The sequence below is a fragment of the Musa acuminata genome, chromosome BXJ2-4 (genome assembly GCF_036884655.1).
Source record: "Musa acuminata AAA Group cultivar baxijiao chromosome BXJ2-4, Cavendish_Baxijiao_AAA, whole genome shotgun sequence".
Taxonomy (NCBI): Eukaryota; Viridiplantae; Streptophyta; class Magnoliopsida; order Zingiberales; family Musaceae; genus Musa; species Musa acuminata.
Genome location: NC_088341.1, coordinates 41,975,939 through 41,991,699, shown reverse-complemented (window position 1 = coordinate 41,991,699; position 15,761 = coordinate 41,975,939). Strand labels below are relative to the sequence as shown.

General features: G+C 39.7%; 3 protein-coding genes across 4 annotated transcripts; all 3 read right to left on the bottom strand.

The window, feature by feature from the left end:
- Positions 1-1,285: 1,285 nt before the first annotated feature.
- On the bottom strand, positions 1,286-3,434 carry LOC103982825 (U-box domain-containing protein 4). Its single transcript, XM_009399865.3, has 2 exons — positions 3,088-3,434; positions 1,286-2,387 (listed from the first exon to the last, which is right to left on the bottom strand). The coding sequence occupies exons 1-2, from the start codon at positions 3,375-3,377 to the stop codon at positions 1,535-1,537; spliced, it is 1,143 nt and encodes a 380-aa protein (XP_009398140.2). The 5' UTR covers positions 3,378-3,434; the 3' UTR covers positions 1,286-1,534.
- A 2,403-nt stretch (positions 3,435-5,837) lies between these two features.
- On the bottom strand, positions 5,838-9,129 carry LOC135585397 (alpha-1,3-arabinosyltransferase XAT2-like). 2 transcript variants are annotated; one of them, XM_065106132.1, is made up of 5 exons: positions 8,076-9,129; positions 7,541-7,982; positions 7,438-7,473; positions 7,222-7,314; positions 5,838-7,141 (listed from the first exon to the last, which is right to left on the bottom strand). In XM_065106132.1, the coding sequence occupies exons 2-5, from the start codon at positions 7,677-7,679 to the stop codon at positions 5,838-5,840; spliced, it is 1,572 nt and encodes a 523-aa protein (XP_064962204.1). In that variant the 5' UTR covers positions 7,680-7,982; positions 8,076-9,129. The 2 variants fall into 2 exon arrangements, with proteins under 2 accessions (XP_064962204.1, XP_064962205.1); XM_065106133.1 differs by having other exon boundaries at positions 7,541-7,921; positions 8,243-9,129.
- Positions 9,130-9,605: 476 nt separating this feature from the next.
- On the bottom strand, positions 9,606-12,819 carry LOC135610975 (alpha-1,3-arabinosyltransferase XAT2-like). The gene is made up of 3 exons (XM_065106131.1): positions 12,550-12,819; positions 12,388-12,465; positions 9,606-10,937 (listed from the first exon to the last, which is right to left on the bottom strand). The coding sequence occupies exons 1-3, from the start codon at positions 12,677-12,679 to the stop codon at positions 9,751-9,753; spliced, it is 1,395 nt and encodes a 464-aa protein (XP_064962203.1). The 5' UTR covers positions 12,680-12,819; the 3' UTR covers positions 9,606-9,750.
- Between the last annotated feature and the right edge of the window lie 2,942 nt (positions 12,820-15,761).

The window sequence follows — 15,761 nt, the reverse complement described above, 5'->3', positions numbered from 1 at the left end:
TGGGTTTATACCAGTTTACCTCTTTGCTTATCATATGGATAGATAAACAGTGACTTTACCTGCAAAACAAGATGTATGATAAATGATAACTTAATAAACATAAGCATTTATAATTTTATTGACATAAACATGTATCATGTCATATATAAAACCTTTTAAAATTAAATGCATTAAATGTTTCACTGCAAATTCACCTTTAAATAGCCACTTTTGTAATCTCATAGCGTGCATGATGTATAATCCAAGAGGTAAAACTTTGATTCATAGTAAGTCATAATACATCTATGCGGTCGTAGCAATTGCAATATAGAATCATAATATATCCATAATCTCCCACATTATGTATTATCACATATACGTATTTGTTTCTACACTGCACATTAAACATACCAATGCATAAATACTTCATAGCAATTGCGAACCGAAATATGCATAATAAAAAGATAAAATTCTGATTTAATCCGAACACATGTGCAAGAATAATTTATAATATATGCCATTGGAAATTATAGTATGCATGGTGTATATCTACAAGGGTTGCATACTATGCATGAGAACATGGATCCAGAGATCAAACAGCCGGTCTTTCAAATGCCATGCATTTGATGGCACATCAACTGGCAAATAGTTGTTGGAAATTGGTCCTGTTATCTGTTTCTCGAGGGTTGAGTAGTTCTCACACTCTAATAAAGAGTAACACATAGTGAAAGGAATAGTTTAAGAAGGTTAAAGAACAAAGGTAGAATAGTATTACTGTACTCGTGATTTCTGATGGTTATCAGCATTGTCACAACCATTTGATTGGATAAGGCAACCATTATCTCTATAATCATCATCTTCTTTTGAAATCCTATTAAGTCTGCATGTATGTTTATAGATAACAGATGTTGTAGCACTTGGATATCAGTTGGGCATGCAGAATCTAAAGATGAAGATAAAATTGGCAAAGATCGATGGATTGTCGTGGGAAAGAATAGAAAATAAGAAGAATTATTGAAGAAGTTTTATTAAAAAAAATTTATTAAATAAGTTTTATTGAATAATCTTTATTGAAGAAGTGAAGAAGCTTAAATGCATTAATATATCCCTCTCCTATTTATACAAATTAGGAGTAAAAATTTCCCTCGATAAAATATAAGATTTTATTCGTAGAGAGATTTTCTCGTATAGATGAGAAAATCTTATCTGGAATCTTATCAGCACTATACACTGACTGTATCGAGGGAAAGGAGCTCAATTGACTCTTCACATACATGTCAAACTAAACATAAACAGTTGTATGAAGTGATGAAATCATCATTTTTATTGCAACAATAGACTGAAATTTTAACCTTCTTCAATCTATATCTCAACTAACACAACTGTCGAATCATCCACGCACAACTGTCGACACTTCACCAGTCACCCGATACCATCAATGGCCTGGACTGGCATGATCATGCTGTCTTCTTTCTCCTCGACCGGATTCACTCAATCTTCCAAACTAATCAGAACAAAGAACAACACAAAAGAACAAACAAAAGAAAGCAGACAATCATTTTGAATGGACTCCAGAAGGACGACCTCCGACGGGCAGCTCTTTTGGTGTGCACAGGACAGCCCTCTGCTGCAAATGCCTCAAGCTCTGCTCCATGCTAATCTGAACCATCTCAGCCAACATCTTCTTTGCCTTTCCAGCCCGATCATCGCCATCGATCCTGGAAACAATATCGCTAACGATGTTCTGAAAAGCATCTGCCTGTATGCCTGATCTTTGTTGCGAAGTGCTCCGTAGCAGATCAAGAAGTTGATGAGCTTTTGCTTGAGATGTTGGTGTGCCCTGAATGGTGAGTTCAAGAAGACCAGGAATAGCACCTTCTTTAAGGATAATGTCTCTGTATCTGGAATAATCACTCTCGCACATTGTTAGAAGGGCTCCCACAGCGTGCTCCCTACTAGAAGGAGCCCCTCCCTCGAGTACTTCTACCACTGTCAGCACTCCACCTTCCTCGAATGTCAAAGCGGCTCTTCCTTCCTCGAAGCCCATCAGTAACTCAAGAAGGGCACAACACTTCTCATGAGTTCTGGATGACTTCTTGCAGCTCCTCAGTAACTTGATAACAGCAGGTATTGGTTGGAGAGAAATGAGAGTGTTCAAGTTGTTTGGAATTGTAGAGAGATTATACAGAGCCATCATAGCATCGATCCTGGCTTGTCGGTTTCCATCTTTCAGGATTTTGACGAGGAGAGGGATGGCACCAGAGGCACTGATCTTAGGCTTGTTGACACAAGTGGCGGAAAGGGTCAGAACAGATGCAGTAGCATACTCTTGTAAGCAAGAATTTGTTGATTCCAGGAAATAAATGAGTGGCTCGAGTGCTCCAGCATCGACAATCTTTATTTTATTTCTGTCCTCCAAATTAGAAATATATTCAGTAAAACTTCCATACGATGATAGCATAAATGCATCAACAATCAGTAATCACTCCGTTATATGAAGAAAACTCCTAATAGGAAGAAATTACCAGATCTATGCAACAATCAGTAATCACAGCCTACAAAAGAAACTACCATTGTTTTTCATTGAATATACATGCTTTTCGAAGTCTATGCAGATCCAAAGTACAATATCCAATCTGATAAAAAGAATGAAACATTCCTAATTCGACTAAAGACGAAATCAAGAAGAAACAAATGACAGAAGCAGGATTGGAAAAGAACTGATCAGCCACTCGGTAGCAAATAGGATCTACCATTAGTCTGATAGACTGCCAATGAAAGAAATAAATGAAGATTATTACGTACATCCAGGAATCCTCATATGGACTAATAATTACTCGATTAGTTTGTCGAGTTACACCGAAAGAGAACATATCATAAAAAATCCTTCGGCCTTTCACTTTAAGAGAGAAAAGGTTGATTAACTTGTACATTAAAGAGGAGAGTACTGTGACACAAACACATAGCATATCTTCTCTCTCTCACTCTCTCTCTCAATCAATCACAAGGAAGTGAAATCAATTAGAAACCAAAAGAAAATTCATGCGGGAAAAGGTGTTGCACGCAAAAAATGCAATCTTTATGATCCGTGAGAAGCAAAGATCGTACCTTTCGTCCCTGACGGCAAGATTGAGGAGTCCGAGCATGGCGGCCTCGCCAGACTCGGGGCTTCCATACCTAAGCATCGAAACGAGGGGCTCAATTGACTCGGAGAGATACCGCCGGTGCTTCGCAGACGTCTTCGTCAGCCGCCGGATCTCTCTAGCCGCCTGGATCCTGTCATCCTCGTCCTCCGACCGGATCCGCTCCATGATTCCCTGCACCAACACCGCGACCCTGCCTCCTCCGCTCAAATCGCTCGAGTCCTCGCTGGGGATCTGAATCTCGGACGACGCCATCGCAGTCCCCTCCGGCTCCCTCCTTCCCTCCCTCTACCTGAGCGGTGAGAAGAAGAACAGCGAGCTGGGGAGCTTTTAAAGGACGTAACGGCGGGGCGCGACGGCAACAACATAACGTTATCGTGACGTTAACTATACTTAAGGACGTATTACACCAAGTGTCGGTGGCAGGCCGTTGAGTTAGGCCAGCGACTAGTGGGTCCCTTAGAAGCCGTAGGACCGGAATCAGACGGTCAATCTCTCTCCCCGTATCTTGATGGGGGACGGTCTACCGGATTCGGATCCAACACGTCATCCAAATCCCGTGGTCTTGCGGGCAGCCGTACGTAAGACACTTAAAAATGTGGGGGCCATATTAATATCATGAGGACCAATGTACCACCGCAATGGCATAATCCAAAACAAATAAACAATTCTTCTAGAGTTTTCCATCAAAATCATTTAATTACAATTTTGTTGGGCGAACCCATCTAAAACGGACGTTAAAAGGGCATCCAAGGAAGCCTTGCCTTTGCGTCCAACAGTCGAACAATGCATGTTCCGCGCACACACATATAATATCATGTTTGCTTGGCACCTAAATATGCTCCCCCGCTTCGTCATCATCATCATCATCATCGGCACGTGGGCGACCATTTCCGACCCAATGTGGTGATCTCAATCGCTGGGCTCCACTTGCGACTGGTTTGGGTCCGGTTTGGATGATGGGACGCACATGGATCCACATCAGGTGGGACCATCATGAGGGAGCTAATCATTCACTTTAATTGGTCTACGTTCAATTGATCAACATTTCTTCGTGCACAACAGTGAGCTGCAACCCACTTATCATACATATACTCCAAGAATGAACCTTGGTCAGCTTCACCTAATTGGTCGCCTGCGTCAATGGCATAGTCACATGGTTTCAGCAGCAACCCACCTTTATCACAACTGTACTGCTCATGAGCCGGACTAAGAACAGCATCAGTTCTGTTTGGGTGTCTTCCTCGTTGAGCATTGAAAGGACAAGTACGTACAGAGCCTTGAGGGGATGAACTCCTGCTTTGCATAAGCCAGTTTGGATATGGTGGGTTGCCTAACCCTCTAGAATCTTAAATATCATGCCGCAGGGTTATCTGCTGCACTTTGGATAACGTGTGCATGTCTCCAAACCAGAGAACCAAGTCCAAGAGAGCACCGTGAAGACAACGCAAACTTGGATGTTCAACACCTTCATGCATGCATGATGTGCATTGTTTTCGGGACTATGTCACGCAACAATGATATCTCCCGACATGATCATATGACTTGACGTCTCCTTGAATCCGCAGGGGTCTTATGGGGCATTTAGAATCAAGCCTCATCACATTCTGTTGGACTAATGATTGAGATCTTGTTCCTCCGAGACAATGGCAATGCAGATGACAGAGGAAGAGGAGGAAATGGGAAGAGAGGTGGATATCTTGTTCCTCTGTCAATGCAGATGACAGAGGAAGAGGAGGAAATTGGGAGCCTGCAGTATTTGCAGAAACCTGCTCGACCATTTGACTCCTAAATTGATCCTGGCAATCAGCCTGAAGAGCAGATTCAAAGGATGCATTCCACACTCTCTTCGATCAAATCTATTGATTTAAATAGCAGATTAGAATGTTTCAAGCAAACGATCAAAGGTCAAGAATTCCTCGTCAACATAGCAAACTTTATTCGATATCATGACCTGGAATTGGTCCGTTCAAACTCTTTGACTTTGGAACAGTACCACCATATAATTAGCTGCAGTCGGGGTGAAGACATGCCATCTTCCAAGTACACAATGAAGAAGACCAATTCATCAGGCTATCTCCTTCTGTTGGTCTTCTTGGTGCTTATGGCTGTTAGAACTCTTTCCATTCGATATCCTGCACAGGCCTTCCTGGAGGAGAATGTTTACAAAGGTGAGTTTTTGCAATTTTCTAGTTTGCAGCGTATGTTGTGTTCATTTTTACCTTCATCTCAGGGAGGACCGACGCTATCTCCAACAAAAATGCCGTCGTATTAAGAGGTGGGGGTGTTTCTCCCCCTTCTCCGGCTCATAATATCCAGAGAGGGCCACAGACTCCTGCACCGTGAACTGAGCTCCTTATATTCTCTGTTCTTCATTCTGCATGATGTTTGCAAACTGTGTCATATAAATATGTGTATAAGACTCTCTGTAATGTCTCAACGTGTTGTTATGCAATTTGCGATAGCCATAATCATGTTCATGGGCAGCATACTTGTGATGCTATTTGCGTTACTGCTTATTACGATTATTTCGATCACAGCGGCAGATGATAAATACAAAAGTCATGTCGTTTAAGAACTCAGATGAGAGAGATTATATGTAATGTGTACATGGCAGACATCATCTTTGTGTTGATCTCAGCCCCAACCAGAGGTGTGACATGACTGATGAGAGAACGACCTGAAGGAAGAAGAAGAAACGCCTTCATTCTGCAGCTACTGCATCATATGCTCGAGCGCTTTCCACAGGACATCTCTGAACCTGCTGACATCGAGCTTCACATTCTGGTTCTCCATGAACGTAGACCTCACGACGTGAAACCCACGTTTGTGGAAGGACATGGGATCCGTGAACGCAGGGTGGTCTTTCGGGTACTGCTCCGAAAGAGTACTCTCTTCTATGGATATACTGTACTGTACGTAGTTGAGACCCATCTCCTTGGCAGGGTTCCCGAAATCTAGCACGGCAATCCATTCCAATCCACCCCATGGAACTATCTGTATCACCGTGGCATTCAGCGGCAGGAACACAAAGTTGGTGAGTCCTGCGCCGTGCACCCCCATCATCACGTCGCAGGAGTTCACGATCTGCGCGAACCGAGCTAAGTTGGTCCCCGCATCAGCTTCGCCGACCACCACCTCGTACCCCAACTCCTCCGCCGCTGCCACTATCTCGTCGACGTTTGTGAAGGCTCGCGATCGCTTCCTCGCGATGATCAGTAGCCTCGGCTTCCTGGCGGAGAGATCCTCGATGCAGTTCAATGTCTCTCGGCCAACAGAGAAGACGCGCCTCATGAATTTGGTGAAGTCGATCATGGTATAGCCATTAGGGGCTCTGGCAGGGTCGATGTGGAACTCCTTGTGGGCGCGGAGGCCAACGATTACCTGCTTGAAACAATGCACTTCGTCGTCCTTGTCGTGGTCGATCACCGGGTACTTGGACAGCCGCTGAAGCACGGGAAGGTACTTGGCGATCCACCATCTCTTGAAGTCGGTCACCACGAACCGGACCTCCCCATCAAATTGGCGTGCGGTCAGAAAGAGAGGAACCAGCAGGTCGGTGAAGTCATGGAAGAGGTTGCCGGTGTATCCCCCGACGGAGAAGACGATAGCCGGGACATCATGGTGGAAGGTGCACTTGGGGGATTCACTGCTTGCTTTGACCGTAAGTTCCCTGACGTCGGCGAGACAGGCTTCGTCTCCCTTGCGAGGATAAGGATGAACTTGCCAAAGCTCTTTCGGCTCTGCGTTGGATGGTTCCATGAATATGACAGACGAAGAGTTCCCGGGAATCCTGATATCTCCATACATTTCACAGACATCCACTCGTTGGTCTGAAACATCACACAGTGGCTTCCTCTCTGGAATCTGAATTGTACCTGTTAGTTCATGGATGCTTGCTTCTTCCTTCGGAGTTGACTCGACAACAATGGCATTCTCTTCTCTCTGGAAACTCTTCTCTTTCTCAATGTTGCTCTCTGCTACATGTGGCACTTGTTTCTCTTCTTTCTCTACTTCACCTTCATCCCACGATTAGAGATTCGCAAGCTTTCATCAAATAGCTACGAAAATAAGGTAAGCAGAGGAACAAGTAGATTACCCAATGCCTGAGAATTTAGTGCATCTTCCTTTTCAGAAAGAGCTGAATGAATCCCCTGTATCCCATTATTATCGCCGTTCACCACATCGTCACCTAAAGGAAGAGATCGACAAAACCAAAATTTCCCAGTTTTCAGACAACCAAAGCTAAGCGGAAGCCCAAAAGAGCATTCACAACACGCATCAAAGTTAAAAGGATCCGAGATTAGTAGCCTACCCGATTGCGGAGGTGGCAGCCATGTCCTAAAACCGGCTGCAAGCTCAAGAACAAGGATTTAGCCATGGAGCATAAACAAAAGAAAGAAATCGAAGTAGCTTACAGTTGGAATGAACAGGTGTTTGAGGTTTAGACGCCACCAAGAAGGCCATCGTGACTACGAAGCATCCAGCCATGAGCACCAGGAACCTGAATCTTCGCGCATGGTTGACATTCCGAACCAGCTTCAGTTTGGAACCCATCTTCACCTGCTGCGAAGAGAAGAAGAGAGATCAAGGGAAGTGCTCGTTAACATGCAGCTTCCTTCTCTTCTGCTAGCTTCAGGTGACGAGTTTGGTCGTTGCCTTCCTTCTGCCACCCTCATGGCACAAATTTGGACTCTGCCTCGGAAAAAGAGTCATTTATGAGGCAAGTCTAATGGGGTGATTCATTGAGTCGTATTAACAACCGAGTTATTCCTTTCTTCTTCCACATCTGGCTCAGCCTGCTACAGGAATGATGAATGGATAGCTGAATTCTGGTCCAGGGTAGCTGTAACTTTCTTTCTGAGGAAATCAAGAAAGCAAAAGAACAGTAGAAAAAGAGAGAGATTCATGATACTCTTTTACCCCATTCAACTCATCACATGATTCACATACCTTCTGACGAGGGGTTAGAAGACAGAGGTCGAAATGTTCCAACCAAGGAAAAAATTATTAGGAAAAAGAAGGCAACACAGAAGGTAGAATCTTCGCAGCTTTTACTGGCATGCTCACCATCACAGGTTATGCAATAGAACAAGCAAATACTATTGAGATGCCCCTACCTACTTCTCAGTGCCTTGTTCTAGCTTTAATCCGACAGCATCACCATTTCACGTGAACCATGCATCGAGAAATAATCAATCCCTTCTGCACTGTCTCTGTTATCTATATGTACAAACACCTGTGTTGAACGGATAAAACAAATAGAATTTGTTTGATTTATTTGAAGAGTTCTCTGCTTCACGTATCTCTACCCAATGGGAGGAGCTGTTCTTCGTCGGGGAGAGAACAGAGACTCCGTATACATAGTTGAGTCTCGTGAGCTTGTCCTTGCAGGTTGGATCATTCAGTCAAAGGTGAGGAGAATAACATCTATCAATTCTCAAGAGTTGGATGGCTTTCTAAAGAAATTAGCATAATACCTGTTGGATGGATTTCTGAAAGCCAATGCCACATTCTTCGGCGTTAATCTCGAAACCCCACTTCTGCAGAAGGAAGCAGCCATCATTCGACATCGAAGTGCACAGGCCACGGCTGACGAAAAGGTCTGAAGGGCATGCTGAGCTGAATCTTTTAAGAAAAAGCTATCCAAAGGTGCCATCGAACATCTGAGAGCCACTAAATCTTGTCGAGTGGATGCCCGGGGATTTTTAGATTATGAATTGAAACGAGGAGCCTGAAACAGAGAGAATACAAGTCATACTAATGCATGTTTACTCGATCATCAGGAAAAACTCGCTGAGAAGATCGATCAGATCATGGCAAATAACATCCCTCGCCACGTAGCAAAACTCCATCGGCATTCACTTGTCCATGAACAGGGAAACCTTTAAATCGGGCCAAATCATGGTGGTGCGACTTGTTTGGGCTCCTACCACTTGTCTATTGTGAACTCCAGAGGTTGGAGTTTGCTGCTACTAGAGCTGCAGGTAAGCAAATTCTGAAGGTACAAGGTGGTGTTCTGCAACAACTCTCTCTCTCTCTCTCGCTAAGCTATGTCATATTTAGTATATACAAGTAGAACCTACAGCCAAGATGAATGAAACTGTACAAGATGAGCACTTCAACAAAACCAACTGCAGCTATGCAAAACTGTTGAGGCTTTATTTGGAGAAAAATTATGGGATTAGCAACCCATTTATTCTATATGAGATGCTTCCTGGATGATAAAATCCCATATTTCTTTTGTAAGTTTGATTTCCACAAATAGATTACATGGTTAAATGTTCATGAAAGTGTTCCATTCCTAAATCTTTGGGAAGACAAATTAAATAAAGTACATCTAACCAAAAAACCATGTTTTGATGCAACTCCAAACAAAGTAAAAGATTACAGAAAACATATTCATTTATCCTGTGATTAATGAAGGGGTTTCATGCTTGTTTAATCATCCAAGAAAACTTGTTCTAGAGCAAGAGCAATCGGTTGGGCAATCACTGGCATTTATATATTCTTTTTTTTCTGTGAAAATACTGAAGAAACTTCATGTTTATGTAAATATATAAAGAAAAATACAAAGTTCACAAATTAATTAATCAAGGCAAAGAGAGCCTCGAACCGATTCATCTATCTACTCTTGACGAAGAAGCTCAAGGGCATGTAGTAAGGTACTGCTGAACCTCCCCATATCAAGCTTCACTCCTTGTTTGGCAAAGTATAAGTCGATCATTCGATCCCACCCATGTTTCTTGTAAGCTTCCTTCTGATCAGAAAGCACCGGATCGCCTCTAGCAAACTGCTCTGTCAGTGTGCTCTCGTCTAGACTTATAGTATACTGCATATAATGCATCTTCATGCTTATGGTAGCCAGTCCAAAGTCGATCCAACTTATGCCCTCCAATCCGCCCAAAGGAACAACTTGGATTACTACTGCATTGGTTGGAAGGAAGACAAGATTAGTTAGCCCAGCACCATGAACTCCCAGCATCACGTCGCACGAATTAACTATGTGTGCAAATTCAATCAAGTTAAGCTTTGCCTCTGCAACAACAGCTTCGAAGCCCATCTCTTCCGCATTTCTGACTATTTCATCAACATTAGCAAATCTCCTCGTCCACTTCCTTGCAATAATTAGAATTCTAGGCTTCTTACCTTGATCTGGTCCTAGTTTAATTGCCATGTCCCTCTCCAGTGCAAAAGACTTCCTGATAAATCGTCCGAAATCAACCATTGTAAGACCATAAGGCGATTTTGAGGGGTCAATGCTCATCTCCTTGTGAAACTTAAGACCCACGATAACATGAGGATAGCATCGAACTACCTGGTCCTGGTTAAAGTCAATTATTTCATAATTAGTGAGAGATTTGAGTATCTTTTGGTACTTCTCATTCCACCATGGAAGAATCTCACTTATCAGAAACTGAACTTCTCCGTTGAATTGTTGTGATGTTGTAAAGATAGTGATAAGTATATCAGTGAAGTCATGGAAGAAGTTCCCCATGTAACCACCAGTTGAGAAGACTATTGCTGGAACTGAGCTATGCACAGCACATTTAGGAGCATCACGAGTAGACAAAGTTTTCACTGACATTTCCGTGACACGAGCCATAGCTCTGGCATCTCCCTTTCGAGGATGAGGCTTTAACTTCCATGATTCTTGTAATTTTGTAGCATTCACATTTGAGGAAGCAACAAAGAAGATGGAGGAAGAGTTTCCATGGATCCTAATGTCACCCTCCATCTCACAATAGTCATTTCTTCTGTTTGAAAAATCACAGAAAGGATTGCTTGGTAGTTTCTCCTTTTGGTAGCTCACATCTGCACAAAAATGATAAGCTTTTAAATTTTAATGAAACATGCTTAACCTCAGTTTCTATTTTTCAGGTTCCAATATAATGATGACTGTTTAGAATTGAAACATAACCTATATTTAGGGAATAGCCAATTTAGCTTTATGAAAAGAAGCATAATGCCTTACAATTACAAAAATAAAATTCTTAGAGAAAAATAAAAATAATAAAAAACTAATATTAATAGAATTAACATGCGTATAACAAATTTTAAAAAAAGGAACAACAATGACCACCAGCAATAGGATTTTCATCATTATCCAGGAAATAGTGTAGAGTAAAGCAGTCAACATAAAATATCAAGTGTCTGTGTCCTGAGGTATGTATCACATAAGTGCAATGATTATTAAAATGAACCCTTAGATAAAAGATGTCCTTGCTTGTTCGATGTATAGTTAACCAAAAATTTGCGACAGAAGAGTTGTGGATATGGAAACGCTCCTCTCTTTTTGTTGCCAATTGGTTAGATAAATGCTATAATTTGTCCCTTTATTATTACATTTCTGTTTCTTGTTCATCTATGAACAACTTAAGCTAGGAGGCCCAAAATAAGTATTTATAAATCCAAGATACAGAGTGAACCTTTGATCCTAAGACATTTAAGCTAATGCTCATTAAATGATGGTGATTCTGACTATTCGGCAAAGAATTAATAGGTTACTGATCCTCTCTCAATATGTTACTAATTCCAAGAATCTCAACCTGTGATCTCTTGTATCTAACCTGTGGTCTGTTCACTAAAATATCGGAATCATCGAGGAGTCACGGTCCTCTCTTGTTCATCTCCCTTTCTAATATGCTTGAACTTTAGAAATCATGAAGAACAAATGGAAATGAGCCTAATATCAGACTGGGTTGCTGCTGCTTGACTCCAGCTTCTTGTCAGTGCATTCAGATAGAAAGGAAGAACGGGATCTTCAGAAATTAAAAGAAACAAAATAAACACAAGCAGGCACGTTGTTCATCTCAGAGAAAGAGATCTTCGTTTTTTATGTCAGATACTCTTCTTTCTCCTCCCTTTCTCTTTCTTGTCTTACTTTAAGAAAAATTTCCTCTCTAATCTCGCTCTTTCTTCCTTTGCCTCTTCTCATCTGATGTCATCTTTGGGTATTCTTCTACCTTCCGATCCTTATTATTGAATTGCTTGGAGGTGTCCACCAATTTCCCCCCTTTTCTAAGATGATTTTATTACAAGTAAATTCTTTAACCAATCGACTGATAATTATGTGCATATATCAAATTGAAGGAATGGATTAATGAATCTGAATGCAAACAGGTCGTCTTGCGCCCTCTATTCTATCACTATGTACATAGATCTTCAGCTCGTATGTCTAGGAATGCTTCCTTCTTCCAGCACTCTTATGATGTCTTCAAAAACTATTCCAGAGTTAAGGAAATCTCAGAAAATGGGCTTTTACCTGCTTGATGAGTACTTGCGATCTTTGCTTCCGCCTTGGGAACAGGAGCAGCAGCTCGATTCGAACGCCAGAAACTCACTGCGGAACCAAATAAGACTGAGAAAGAGAACTCAACGACAAAACCACTGATACATCAGAAGTGCAGAGACCAAAGGAACTCACGGTTGGAGAAAGAAACAACGTAGCTGGTGTACACCACAAGAAGGATCATCGACAACAGGAAGCATCCCCCAAGAAGCGCCGACCTAAGCTTCTGGGGTTCCACCCGGCTCGGACTCTTCTGCTTCGCCATCTCCGCAGTCTCTCTGGGCTTCAGATCCTGCAACTTGCCATCGTTTGGGGAAGATTGGAGTTGGAGAGGGAGTCAAATCGCTGCTCCTCAATAATGGAGCGCAAGTTTTCTTGTGCTTCCTGGCAACTCCTTAGATAATAGTTCTGACGCTGCACGTATTAGTTTAGTACAACTTCTTCTAATAATGTTAATTTCGAGCTGATCAATTTGACAGCGAGCCGAGCCAAAAGGTGGCGCCGAACCAAGTCACGTTACAATGGGAACCAGTGATCCGTCAATTTGGCTCCCAAAGACAGGAACAAATGTAGCTCCACGGCAGGCATTTGGAATCTCGACGAGGACCAGGTCTGGATCCCACGTAGTTGTTGGTGGAATTTTATCATGCGGCCTTGTTAACAATCACAACGGTGCCACCTGTCATTTATGTTAGTAAGGTATTAGTGTTAGAATATATGACTGTATCTAATTACGTGAGATATATTATAATTTTAATTAGATTCTAATTTTGATTATTAAAAATTAGTTAATTATGATAGATTTTTTAGAGATGATTTTGATGGAAAGGACTCACCTAATTATTTATTCTAGATCCTCTATTTTTATTTATAAATATAGAGAATCTTTTAGGGACTAAATACATGATGATATACATGTGGTTCTCCACGGTGATCATATGAGAAGACGAGAAAAGAAGAGAAGGTAAATCTAGTTTTTATTGTAGATCAATATTACTGTAAGTTTGAATTGATAATAATACTTTAATAGATCAAATAAAATTTTATCTAAATGATATCGAAAAATATGTATCATAAATCTAATATATTATTATTTGATTTCAATTCTGATATTAAAATTTTTATTATGATTTTTATGATGGATTGATATTAATACTGAGTGTTTTTAAATCAAAATACTTTAGATTTATTATTTTTTATGTACGATGCTCCTATGATTCGTGACTTGGAGATTCTTTTTAAAAGTTTGTTGTTGAGGATAGTATCATTTAGGGTCGCGATCTGGATCGCTAGTCCTACGACAACGGCAGTGACTGTGCAACATCGCTGCCAACTGCTGCAGCGCCGCGGCCGCTACGGCGGCATCTGCTGGCCGCGGGCGGCTGCGCCGAGAAGCGCGTGCGCACGGCGGCAGCAGCAGGCGGCCGCGCACCTCGGTGGCGGCGGCGGCCACGCACTGCGGTGGCCAAGTAAGCGGCGCCCGCGCACTGCGATGGCCACGCAGGCGGCGGCCATGCACGCGGCAGCCGCGCGCCTCGTTGGCCGCGTATCGCAGCGGCCACGCAGGCGACGGCCGCTGGAATTAGGGATTCGATTTTCAAAGTTACAGTTTTACCCTTACATATCTCACTAATTTCGTTTCATATTTCTTTGACAGTTCTGCCCTTCAGAAATTATATAATTTTACTTATAGTCTATCAGTAAAATTACAGTTTTATTCCTAATAAATTGAGAATTTTTAATTTATATCCTTAATTATAAAATTGATCAATATTTTATTTTTTTAATTGTGATTGAATATGATCATGATTATATTTTGATTGTTTGATTGGATTTAATTTTGATCAAATATAAAAAAAATTAAATTTTTGATCAATTTTGATTTGATTATTTTTTATTTTTTGACTTAGTTAATTGAGTTAATGTTTAGCTCAATTTTAAGCTTATCAAATTAAATAAGATTGATTGATCTAATTTAAAATTTTATGTGAAATAAAAATATATAAATTATGGTATTTTTTATAGTTTTCTCATATGGTATATTTTTATATGTGATAATTAAACTCTAATTATTATTTTTACATATTTTTTAATTATTCATATGTATATTCTTAAATATTATAAAATTATATTTATTTTCACATAAAGATATAATTTTATATTTTATTATGATTATAATTATTATATGAGTTTTTATTTATGCATGTTAATATTTAATAATTATTATTTTTATTATTTTATTATTATTAAATTATTTCGACATAAATTATATTGAAGTATACTTAATAAATTTTATTTGTAACTTATATCTCTAAGTTTTATCTGATTAGCCTAGAATGGTAGACTTATTAAATATAAAATACAATAAATATTTTATCATTTGTAGGATCTTGGTATTTTATATTATTGTATTAGTTTTGTAATCGCCAAAGTTATATAGACTCATGATATTAATGAAATAATATTCATAATAACACATATAATTAGGAGATTTAGATAATTTCATAGGAGAATCTATTTCGAATAATTATGTGATGAGATAAAATGATATTGCTTTGGATATCATTGTAGTTTAGTATTGTATACACAAATATAACAATATTATTCTATAAGAATGATATCAGTTATCCATAGATAATTTTTGAGTAAACACTAGATACATCATTATTTCACCTAAAGGAAAAATATAGATAATATCAATAGTTTATCATATATTAGAAACTCAAAATATTAGTATATCTACAAGAATTAGATTATGACATGGAGATAAAAAATGGACCTTTGATCATTTTCATAAGCTATGGAAAATAGTGATTTTTAAAAGTGATATGATATAATGAAAGAAGAGTTAAAATTGATGAATCATAATAGTATTTATAAACTCATTGAATTATCCAATAACTATAAAAAAGATAATTGTAAATGAGTCTTTATGATAAAATATAATTCAACGGATAATATCGAATGATATAAGGACAGACTTATAACTAAAAAGAATTTACTGAGGATCATCATAATATTAGTAGCTCATTATAATAACTTTTTTTTTAGTTTTTAAAAAGAACTTACCGAGGATCATCATAATATTAGTAGCTCATTATAATCTTAGATTACATCATTATGATCTTGGATTATATTAGATGGATGTGAAATTAATATTTTTGAATAAAAATCTAGATGAAAAAATCTATATAGAAAAACTCAAATGATTCAAAAAAAGGTATATTAATTATATGATACCATTACTTTCTTCAAATTAAAAAAAAATATTGTTAATCAGTATATACCTAAAGGTTAGTAGAAACAAGTTTATTATATTAGTCCTATGAATGATATTTTGCTTCCTA

Bases quoted from the DNA above. Each gene is read 5' to 3' on its own strand.
- LOC103982825 (XM_009399865.3), bottom strand. From the start codon at position 3,377: ATGGCGTCGTCCGAGATTCAGATCCCCAGCGAGGACTCGAGCGATTTG. The intron at 2,388-3,087 runs GTACGATCTTTG...TTTGGAGGACAG, and splicing joins CTTGCCGTCAGGGACGAAAG to AAATAAAATAAAGATTGTCG.
- LOC135610975 (XM_065106131.1), bottom strand. From the start codon at position 12,679: ATGGCGAAGCAGAAGAGTCCGAGCCGGGTGGAACCCCAGAAGCTTAGG. The intron at 12,466-12,549 runs GTGAGTTCCTTT...TTGGTTCCGCAG, and splicing joins CGTTGTTTCTTTCTCCAACC to TGAGTTTCTGGCGTTCGAAT. The intron at 10,938-12,387 runs GTAAAAGCCCAT...ATTTTTGTGCAG, and splicing joins CGCAAGTACTCATCAAGCAG to ATGTGAGCTACCAAAAGGAG.
- LOC135585397 (XM_065106132.1), bottom strand. From the start codon at position 7,679: ATGGGTTCCAAACTGAAGCTGGTTCGGAATGTCAACCATGCGCGAAGA. The intron at 7,474-7,540 runs GTAAGCTACTTC...TTGAGCTTGCAG, and splicing joins AACACCTGTTCATTCCAACT to CCGGTTTTAGGACATGGCTG. The intron at 7,315-7,437 runs GTAGGCTACTAA...CTCTTCCTTTAG, and splicing joins GCTGCCACCTCCGCAATCGG to GTGACGATGTGGTGAACGGC.